Raw genomic sequence first — 12,190 nt, forward strand, 5'->3', positions numbered from 1 at the left:
AACATAAAAAATAAAACTAGTCAGAGATGGCAAGAAAGTAGACATCTAATCAGCAGCAACTGGTCATGGGCCAATGTCTTTAGAGTCAGGGAATGAGCCTGCTGATCCTAAACTGTCCCTATTTTGGGGACGCTGCTCTAAGGCTGATACTACATGTGAGTTCATGAGTTGTAATTCTATTTCATGATGTGAAGATTATCCCACCTTAAATAAAATGAGCTTTTCTTTTCAAGTGCACAAGCCCATCTAGGAATTGTCATCAAGGGTTGTTCTATATAGGCAATCACATAAGTTACTCATGAATAATGCCTTTGTATTAATGAAGGTTCTTGGGGTGGGAAGTATGGCGAAGCAAGCAGGTGTTCTCTTAGGTCATGCAAGTGAGGCTTCTCCTTTAATTAAAGAGGCTCTCCTTAAATTTTATGCCCTAGGCACCCCATTGCTTCACCTAGTCCCAGCCCTATGGACAGTGTAAAATCTTTTCTAAGACAAAGTAGTAATAAAGTGTCTTCATTAAGAAACCATATGTTGTATTGCAAGGGTTGGCAAACTTTTCCTGTAAAGGACCAGATAGCAAATATTTGAGGCTTTGCAGGCCATATGGTCTCTGCTCTAACTACTCAATTCTGCCATTAAAGTGGAAAAGTAAACGTAGATGATGCATAATGAACAGGCGTGGCTATGTTTCAATCAAACTTTATTTACAAAAATAGGTGACAGGCCACACTTGACCTTCAGGTCACAGTTTTCCAACCATGTTTTGTAGAAAGAGCTAGCTAGACCTTAGGTTTAAATAACAGATTGGCCATTTGCCAAATATGTGGATTTGGACATACACCTCTGTAAAATATGATCACTATGCCTTCCCTACTGTTGATAAGAATTAAAGAAAATGGGTGAAAATACCTCATAAATAACAGGCATTCAATAGAGCAATGGCTGGTCCTTTTACTTACAAGGCATAAGAAGAAGAATAGCTAACACTTACTAAATGCTTTTGAAATGTTAGCTACTGTGTTAAGCACTTTACAAAGATTATTTCATTTAACCTTCCAACAACTCTGAATTAGTCACTATTACAGCATTCTTTTCTATTCATGGGGAAACTGAGGCACTGAGAGATGCCCAAGAGATGTTTATATAGATAGTAAGTGATGTAGCTTGACTTAATCTTCAGTAAGTGAACTCCAGGGGCTTTGGTGTTAACCCCATGCTAGTTAATTAGCTCCACTAATTCAGCCCTAATTGAAGTGCTTAGAATCATCTCAAGTTCTTCAGAACTTTTCATAACTCATCACAGGGTTACACAACTGAAAATAGTTTAATACAAATTTTTTAAATTTACCTTCAGATTAACACTCATGTTACATAATAAAACACTTATTCTAACCTCCCTCCCACTCACCATCCCCAGAAAAGATCTCAAGAGTCAAAGAAAACCAAAATATTACTGTGAAAACTAATGCAAACCCATTTCAAAAAATTTATCCCATAATCACTCTAAAAACTTGTAATTTGAAAGCTACATTGCAGAATAGCATACTGGATTAATTATGCCAGACTGCAGCAATAACCTTGAATTAAAGCTGCAACCTTCTATTTTTAAGAAACACTTGCCTTTCTGGTTGATGAAACCTGTCGTCCCATCAGGTAACAGACGTGACCAGGAAAGAGAGAAGCGGTAATGAGTCAATCCAAGCTGTTTGATACATTTCAAATCTTCCTCCCACAGAGTGTAGCTGCCACAAGCTACATCGCCAGTCTGGTTCTTGAAAACTCTCTCTCCTCCCTGATGAGTAAATGTGTCCCAGACACAAGGGCCTTTTCCATCTGCATCCCAGCCTCCTGAGAAAAAGAAGAAAATGAAACAGTTACACTCTTGACATCAAGAGGCATATGTGGAATGTAAATATTTGTCACCAAAAGAACATACCTCATTAACTCAATGTACCATATTTATAACTTTAAAATATGCCTTTAAAATAACATGCATGAGCGGGTTATGTGTTTAGCTGTCCTTGATCCCTGAAGCTGACTGGTGGCAAATGAAAAATTATTGCATAGCGCCGCTGCATAGCAGGCTTTCATGGTTCATTATCTGAAGATCTCCCAGCTGGTAAACAGAGGCAGGCCCTGGCTTATGAATATCTGAGTTGAAAACATCTCCTCCTTGCAAACATTCTCCCCCTGGTCATGACTGACACACCTTGTCCTTATGCATGACAGGATCTTGGGACTTTATGTGTGGCCCTTGACATTTAAACCCTATTCTCCTATTCTCTGACAATGGAGGCTGTGCTGGTCCAGTCCATCTCTGGGGGGGAGGGAGCCCTGGTTTCCACCATTGTTTATATGATATTGCTATCTGAAATTCATTCATTCGTACTGCCCTTGATTCAACAAATGTTATGTGTCAAACAGGATACCAAGTCCAGGGGATACCAGAGTGAACTATGCTGTGTCTTATGTTTTGGGGAATTTACATAACAGCCAACGTAAATGCCCTTTCTTTTTCAGAAACCAGGGAAGGGCATTTATCCAAATGTGGGCTGGAGTCAGAGGAGGTCTCTTTCTGCTCAATTTTCCTGTAAGCCTACAACTGATCTAAAATATAAAGTCCATTAATTTAATAAAAGAACATATCCAGTATGTTTATCATATTTTATATATTTAAAAATATGTATAACAATCCACGTATGTTCTGAGCATATACATGTGAGGTAGAAATATCACATGCCTGAGAATGATCAGTTCAGGTGAGTGATTACCTTTGAGGAAAACAGAAGGAAGTGGAACCAGGGAGGGGTCTACAGGGCCTTCAAATGCATCTCTTATGTTTCACTCATTAAACAAGGTAGAAGGTATATGAGGGGCTGTTTATTACATTTTTCGCAATCCCTTTTTATAAGCCTAATATATAATATCTTATAATTATTATGTAAGAAAAGAGGTCACAGCTAGAGTAAAATAGATGAAAACAATCACCTCATTGAGCATCTACATACTCATATTTTGTGCACAGATCTAAAAGGATTAGGTATATTCTCCAGTTCCAACCTCAGGACAGCAGGAGTGATAAGAAGTCATGGACGGCACCATGAGGATACAGAAGAGGCTGCTAAAAGAAGGAGCTCTGACAAAAGCAAAAGTGGTCATTGATATCGAGGTAGAATACTAAATATCTATACAAAAAAAAGCTATGAATATTCAAAAGTATTTTACTTTGGAGCCATGTAATTATAGAAGCAAACAGTGTTACACATTCCAATGACTCTCAAGTTATGTCTACATATGGGGCTTAGAGGAATGGGGATAAAAGAAGAGTGGTATTCATAGAATGAAATAGGAACAAACACAAAACCAAAATTTTTGAAGTATGATGCTCATAGGTTTGAATGATTGATTTAATAAATGAAAAAGCTTAATCTCAGCCTAAGCAATGGTGTATTGGTATATATTTAATTGGCTACATGTTAAAAAATAAGTATAGACGTATATGTATATATGTTTATCATCAATTTTGCTGATATAAAGTATGTATAATACACAATTTACAAATAATAAACTATGCAATGCCCTTTTCTGTGAACTCCATATAACCAACTGATTCTCATAGGATGCTCTTTTAGATTTTTGCCAAAGTCATATTGGTAGCTGTATTAGTCTGTTCTCACACTGCTATAAAGATACTACCTGAGACTGGGTAATTTATAAACAAAGGAGGTTTAATTGACTCACAGTTCTGCATGGCTGGGGAGGCCTCAGGAAATTTACAATCATCGGGGAAGAGGAAGCAGGTACTGTCTTCACAAGGTGGCAAAAAAGAGAGAAGTAGTGAAGGAGGAGCGCTTCCTTTCAAACACTTATAAACCCATCAGATTTCATGAGAACTCATTCACTATCATGAGAACAATGGGAGAAACCACCCCCATGATCCAATCACCTCCCTCCCTTGATGTGTGGGGATTACAGGACCTTCCCTCAACACATGGGGATTACAATTCAAGATGTGATTTGGGGAAGGGTGGGGGGCACCATAGAGCCAAACCATATCAGTAGCCAACCTACAGTTGTAATTTGACAAATGCATGTAGTTATCATATGACTTTTGGTTAATATTTTTCCTTATATTCACAGGTAGAAGGAAAAGAAGACAAAAGATGTACCAGAACTTCACTTTTTACCACTGACATGAGCTACTTCTTTGTTGAATCAGGTAACAGTTTTCAAACACTGGTAACTGTCTCCTCAATTTTTGGTGCTACTCACAACACCACAGCCACAGACATGACACACTTTTAAGTTGAATCCGTATTATTAACATGTTTCCTATCACTTTCTAAGGTCTAGACAACTAGCAAACAATAAATCAAATAATGACTTCTAGCATCAGCCAATTTATGCAACCGTGATATTAGTGAAGGCAGAGCTGGGAAAAGACGAGCGGTAGCAGCACACCATATTACAGTGTTTCTCCTATTCAGATACAAGAGATATAAATTACCTCAAGGCCATAGAAAACAGTGAAATTTGGTAATTAGTTAAGTAATGACTTTAAGGATTTACTTTGCTTTTGATATACATTATTTACCTATAAGCTTATATAAATAATTTTTAATAAAGTCTGTGTTAAAGAATCAGCTCACACAAACTCAATAGGCTCTTGTGAGCCAACACAAGCTGGCTTCACCACATCATTTACAAGTAACTTGAATAAGATCACACCGTTAGTAAGTAACAGTGCTAAGATTTGTATTCAGATCTTAGAAGTCTAAGATTCTGCCATTGGACCATGCTGCTCTTAGTAATAATTACACAGAATGATGAAGAAAAAGTCAACTGATGACCAAACTACTTCATTTATCAAGACTAAGAAGTGCAAAACATAATTTATACAATTGGAAAGCAGTGCAACTAACATACTAAAACAAGTTTTGACAATTTTAACAGGTCAGTGTCACTTAGCAGGAACACGTACTGAGGTGGAGTCGCTCATTCTCCACAAGTACTAGCTAGACCAAGCAGAACTAAACAACATTGTTTCTACAAAAAACTAATATTCAAATTGATAACTAACAATTATAACTGAAATTGGATAAAAATCATTTAAAGGCCAATATTTGTTAGCACTTTTCATGTAAATCTTACTATATGAATGATATTAATAACTCATTTGTCCATTAGAAATTTTCTCCCGTTGCAATTATGCCCACATTCTAAAAGCATGATGTCCTTTATGATGAATAAGACTACTGTTTCCAGGTGGACTGCATACTCAGAGCCATCCTCCAAACAATTATGATTGTTGTATTACATATAGGAAATACACTTTTTAATGCATTGTTACTCTAGCAGGAGGTTAGGTGACCCAAAAACAAAAGGGGAGGGGTAATTCAGAGGCATAAGTGAGTAGTGATGCAGGCTTTTTTACTGAGAGTGTCTGCTAAGTTCAGACCATCCGAGCTTTCATTTTAACGGCTTGTGGAACAAGGGAGAAAGGAGACAAAGTCTAAGATGCATCAAAGATGAAAAGTATAAATAGAGATGGTCACAAAAAGCTGGTATGCAAGGACTTCATATCCTGTGCAAAAAAAAAACTCGAGACAAACCCAACCTGCAGAAAGAGAGAACAAAAAAATTAGCTTGATTCAAACTTGGTCCTGGAGAGGGGAAATTACTCCTCAATATTTGTAACCACAATTCAGCCATGAAACCATTAAGTGTGAGAATGGGAAAAAGATATTTTCAGATATAGGAGCTCTCAAAAATTTCCTCTCTTTGGATATTACTGGAGGATAAATTTTACTAAAACAATGACGTAATCAAGAAAGATAAAGATCTAGGATCCAGGAAAAAAGAAATTCAGGAGAAGAAATTGACAAAGAAAATCACAGTGATATTGTATTACTCTGTTCTCATGTTGCTAATAAAGATATACCTGAGACTGGGTAATTTATAAAGGAAAGAGGTTTAATTGACTCACAATCCCTCAGGGCTGGGGAGGCTTCAGTAAATTCACAATCATGGCAGAAGGGGAAGCAAACATGCCCTTCTTCACATGACAGCATCAAGGAGAAGTGCAGAGTGAAGGTAGATGAACTCACTCATTATCATGAGAACAGCATGGAGGTAACCGTCCCTGTGTTTCAATTACCTCACACCAGGTCCCTCCCATGACATGTGGGGATTATGGGAACTAGAGTTCAAGATGAGATTTGGGTGGGGACACAGTCAAACCCTATTAGATATCGACTAAATTGTGGCCCCTCAAAATTTATATATTAAAGCTCTAACCCCCAAAGTGACTGGATTTGGAGATAGGGTCTTGAAGGAGGTAATGATGGTTAAATGAGGTTATAAGGGTGAGGGTCTAATCCAAAATGTCTAGTGTCCTTATAAAAAGAGAGAGATAGATCAGGAATGTGTGAACACAGACAAAAGGTATTATGTTTTGGCAGTCCTGGCAAACTCATGCAGGAGTATAAAGGCAAACGGAAACTTCCAGGATGATGGCTATGCAGCAGACACAGGGAGTACCCAGTCTGTTTGAGCAGGCGACAGGCTGTGAGAGCTATTTCCTCAAGAAGATGATACAAATAGAATATCTAGTATGTTGTATTAGTCCAGAGTCTCCAGAAAAGCAAAACCAATAAGGTATAGATATATTTTTATTATAGTAATTGGCTCACTCAATTTTGGAAACTAAGAAGTCCCACAGTCTTCTATCTGCATTCTGGAAAACCAGGAAAGCTGTTAAGCTGGTGGTATAACTGAATCTAAGTCTGAAAGTCCGAGAATCAGCAGTGCCAATGTATGAGGGCAAGAAATAAGTGTCCAGCTCAGAGCAAATTTTCCCTTCCTTGCCTTTTGTTCTATTCAAGCCAGCTGATTAGATGATGCCCACCCACATTGATGAGAGTAATCTTCTCTACTCAGTCTACCAATTCCAATGCTAATCCATTTCAGAAACACACTCACAGACACACTTAGAAATAATATTTTACCTGGTATGTGGGCATCTCATAGCTCAGTAAAGTTGACACATAAAATTAACCATTACATAAGTTCTATTTAAAAAAAATAAATTATCATGGGACTTTCAACAGTCATAAAAGTAGAAGAGCATGAAATCCATGTACTTGTCACTCATCTGCAGCAGTTTTCAACATTTTGCCAATCTTTTTTGTCTGAATCCACCCAAGCTTCCTCATTCAATCTGTAATATTTTAATGTGCATCTTGAACTAACAAAAATATTGTTCTAATTATGGTAAAATACACAACATCAAATTTACCATCTTAACCATTTTTAAGTGTATAGTTCTGTGACATGAAATATATTCATATTGTTTAGCAACTATCAACACTATCATTTCTCCAGAGTTTCTTAAATATTCAAAACTAAAACATTGAAAAAATTAAACAATTACTCAACATTCCTTCCTCCTCCAAGCCCCTAATAACCACCATTCTACTTTCTGGTTTTGACTACTCTAGGTACCTCAAATAAGTGAAATTACACAGTATTTGTCTTTTGTAATTGATTCGTTTTGCACAGCATAATGTCCTCAAGCTTCATTCATGCTGTAGCGTGAGTCAGAATTTTCTTTCTTTTTAAAGCTTGGTGAAACTTCATCATACGTATGTACCACATTTTGTTGATCCACCATTTCTCAAGAGACACTGGGTTATTTCCAGTTTATTCTGAATAATGCTACTATGTACATAATATGCAAGTATCTCTTCAAGACTCTACTTTCAGATCTTTTGGGCATACACCCAGAAGTGGAATGGCTAAATCATACGGTAATTCTCTTTTTAATTTTTTGAAGACCCACCATACTGTTTTCCATAGCACCTGCACCATTTTACATTCCCACCAACAGAGCACAAGGTGTCCTATTTTTTCACGATCTAGCTGCCAGTTGAAATTTTCTGTTTTCTCTTTTATTAATAGTAGCCATCATATTATGTGTGAAGCAATGTCTCATTGTGGTTTTGATTTGCATTTCTCTAATGATTAGTAGTGATAAGTACATGAAAGATTCCTTACATCACTAATCACTAGGGCTATCTAGTATGTTAGAATGAGAGAAAATGTATAGAAATAAAAAATATTAGATTTAGCAATAAACACACAGAAAACAAAATGAACAAATAGAAAACAAGTGTTAACTTTGTGTGAAAATGTTGTTCTGGAAAATAAAAATAATGATAGTATACTATGTGGTTCAGGTGTAAATAAGTTTCAGTGGTTACAATGAGGTAAACCCTGAGCACCGATCTAAATACAATTAAAATCTGATTATTTGGGGAGGATTATGGTGTTGGAATCTTTCACGGAGTAGTGAAGGTAGGAAGATAGAAGGAAAGAAAACTAACAAAGAGATAAATCCTCATCTTTCACAATGAGAAGTTAACTGATTATGCCTACAGTAGAAAACATCAAGAACTAGTAATATTAGCATGTTAATTTAAAATTCAGAAGTCAATGGTAAAAAGATGAATTGAAAGAGTTAAAAGAGTTGCCTTCTAGAGAAGGGGACATGAAAGTGGCAAGATATTGATGGTTTCGGAAACAATCTTGTTTTGATTCTTTAAGTCATTTTATTATATTAAATTTAGCATGAAAAAAATTAAGAAAATGTATTATATTAAACATTAGAAAAGACAGAATAGTCAAAAAAAGTAAATTTGTAGATAATCTGAACAAACTATTAACATATAAAGCAATAATAAATTTTCTATTTTGTGAGAATTAAAAAGAGCAACAAGTAGATAAAACTAAAATACTATAGCAAAAAAGAAAATACCCTAGAAATCAAATGGTAAAATATCAGAGTTAAAGTGTTCTCAGGCATTTATATTGTTAAGAAGAGGAAAAAAGATATTGATTAACATTTTACTTTGTTACATTTTGTACTTAGGTCAAAATTTATACTAAAGCACTCTTAGAAATGAAACTTGTAGTTTTTAAAGAAAAGCCAAATAGCAAGTTCTGTGCCAGGCTCCATTCTAGCATGTTATACATATTAACTCCTCACAACAACATTATAAAGTAGCTGCCATCCTTTTTTAGAAAAAGAAACAGAAATAGAGAGGTTAAGTAACTTGCCCAGATTAGTAAGCGCTAAAGCTAAGATTCTAACTGAGACAGTTGGATCTCAGAGCTCATACTCCTAACCATCATGACAGTTGGGGAAAACTAAATACATCAAAAAAAGAGCAAGAAAATAAAAAAATGAAAAATACATAGTTAGCAAAATAAAAAGCATAAAGTAAGATGGTAGGACACAATAAAATTGATCCATTCTAACAATATAAGTCAATGAAGTAAACTTGGGGAAAAAACATTGTCGGACTAAATTTTTTTTTCAGCTGTTAGTGGTTTATTTGCCTCAGTACCATATTTATTTTTTTTATTTTTGTTTTTCTTTATTTCTTCTTAAAAAAAAGGGATACACGTGCAAGAACATGCAGGTTTGTTACATGGGTATACCTGTGCCATGGTGGTTTCCTGCACCTATTGACCTGTACTCTAGGTTCCCTCCCCTCACCCCCCACCCCACAACAGGCCCTGGTGTGTGCTGTTCCCCTCTCTGTGTCCATGTGTTCTCATTGTTCAGCTCTCACTTATGAGTGAGAACATGCGGTGTTTGTTAAACTTTAAAAATCCAATGATATGCTGTTTACTATACTCACACTTTGAAAACATGGAGATATAGGAAAATTGAAAGTCAAAATATGATACCCTGCCCCTCCACGAAATAAAACAACATTAAAAAAGACTTAAAAAGCATTACTAGAGAGAACATGATTCACTACATAATGATAAAACTATTTTAAATGTGTATGCACCTGAGAATGTGGCTTCAAAATATGTGAAGCAAAAATTGACACGACTGAAAAAAAGTTGTCAAATCCACCTCCAAAATGGGAGGATTTAACTAATCCTTTCTCAGCCACTGAAAAGAGTCAGACATTAACAGATTTGATCTAATTGATATACATAACATTGCAAAATAACAAACACTATAATTGAAGAATACATACTTTTCAAGCAGACAAAAAACACTACAAAAGTTGTGCACAAATTGTTCCATAAACTCTTCATAAATTTCAAGTTTGAGGAAATACAGATAACTTCTGACCAACTAAGTTAGAATTCAATAAATAAAGATAATTAGGAAACCCCCAAAAGTTCAGAAATATGAAAATGCACACATGAAGAACTTAAGGGAAAAAGAAGGAATAAATAATAGTAGTTACCAAAAATATAATAAAAACTAAATAACACAAAATATTAAAACATTGTGTCATCTGGTTTAAGCGGTACTTAAATAGAAAGCCTTGACAAAACAGAAAGCCTTAATGTATGTATTAGAAAAGAAGCAAACCTCAAAGTTATTGAGCAATCACATAAAAGAGGAAGAGGAAGAGGAAAAATAAAAGAAGGAAGAGAAAGATGGTAAAGAAAACAGAAGGAGAAACTAAGAAACAGGAAGAGAAAAACTAAGGTAAGATTAGAAATAATAAGGTAGAAAAAAACCCAGGATAGAGATTAACAGAAGCAAAAGCTGGTTTTTAAAAAAAGTCTAAGAAAATAGCAAGTCCTCTGAGGTGTGTATGTTTTTAAATGAGGAGGTAAAAATAAATGTTAGAAATGCAAAGGGGAACATAGCTAAAGAAGCTGCAGAGATTAAACTGACAGCATCTATATGTTATTTTAAAAACTTTATAAAATACATTTGAAAAGTTAGATGGAAATGACTAATCTAGAAAATTATAACTTATCAAGATTGGCTCAAACAGAAATGAAAAACTTGAAATTTTTGACAATTTAAGAAATTAAATCAGTAGTTACTAATTATTGATAGTAAAACCTTCCACAAAGAAAATGCCAGACCAGTTGGTTTTACAGCTGAGTTCCAACGATTATTTAACAAATGAAACAAACAAAAGATTCTACTCTTGTGCAAATTCTCCCAGAAAATAAAAAATATATATATTCTCTTCATTTTATGTGACTAGTATAATCTTGATACCAAACCAGAAAATGGTACTACAGTAAAGGAAAAAGTATAAGCCAATCTCACTCATGAACACAGTTGCAAACGTGTTAAATAAAATAATGGGTTGCCAAATTGAACAGGTATAAAAAAGAATGTTTTACAAATCTGAGTTATAGTCCAGGTATACAAGACTAGTTTATCATTAGAAAATTCATTAATGTAATTGAACACTGATTAATCGATAAAAACCCATGTGGTCATCTCAATACATACAAATGTTAATTAACATCATATATGTATACATGAATAAAAGTGTTAGTAAATTGGAAATAAAAGACAATCTCCCTATTGTAGTAATTAATAGTTACAAAAAACCTACATGCTAAAAAACATTCTTTTTAAGATCAAGAAAAAGTCAAGGATATCTGCTATAATCAATTCTATTCAACATTACATAAGGTTTGTTAATTAGAGGTACACTGAAATAAAACTAACTAAATAATATAAGCCCTAGAGAGGAAAAAACAAAACAAAACAAAACAATCATTCGTTAACTGTAAGATTACCTATGTAAAACCTCCAAAAAAATGTAAGGATGAATTATAAGAATAAGGGTTTACATCAATGACAGACTGGATAAAGAAAATATGGTACATATACAACATGGAATACTATGCAGCCATAAAATGGAAAGAGATCACGTCCTTTACAGAGACATGGATGGAGCTGGAAGCCGTCATCCTCAGCAAACTAACATAGGAACAGAAAACCAATGCCACATGTTCTCCCTCATAAGTGGGAGCAGAACAATGTGAACATATAGACACAGGGAGGGAAACAACACACACAGGGACCTGACTGGGGCAGGGGATATGTGGGGAGGGAGAGCATCAGGAAAAATAGCTAATGCATGTGGGGCTTAATACCTAGATGATGGATTGGTAGGTGCAGCAAAACACTATGGCACATGTTTACCTATGTAACAAACCTGCACATCCTGCACATGTACCCCAGAACTTAAAGTCAAAATAAATTAAAATAGAATAAAATTTATAGAGTTTAGCTCAGTACTGCTTGATACAAAATTAATAAAGGACAATGCATTCTATACACAGTAACAGTTATCAAATATAACATTTATATAAATAGCAGCAAAAATACCTAAATGTATATATAATA

At 35.0% G+C, this 12,190-nt stretch overlaps 1 protein-coding gene across 2 annotated transcripts in view; it reads right to left on the reverse strand.

Moving 5' to 3' along the window:
- Nucleotides 1-12,190, reverse strand: part of LOC100588339 (cytosolic beta-glucosidase) — a 134,063-nt gene that overhangs the window by 90,232 nt on the left and 31,641 nt on the right. For both annotated transcript variants that reach the window (XM_003258536.3, XM_003258535.3), the window contains exon 2: nt 1,618-1,845. In XM_003258536.3, coding sequence (XP_003258584.1) covers nt 1,618-1,845 — 228 coding nt within the window. The remainder of the gene's footprint in view (nt 1-1,617; nt 1,846-12,190) is intronic.

This window comes from Nomascus leucogenys, chromosome 20, assembly GCF_006542625.1.
Source record: "Nomascus leucogenys isolate Asia chromosome 20, Asia_NLE_v1, whole genome shotgun sequence".
Classification (NCBI taxonomy): Eukaryota; Metazoa; Chordata; class Mammalia; order Primates; family Hylobatidae; genus Nomascus; species Nomascus leucogenys.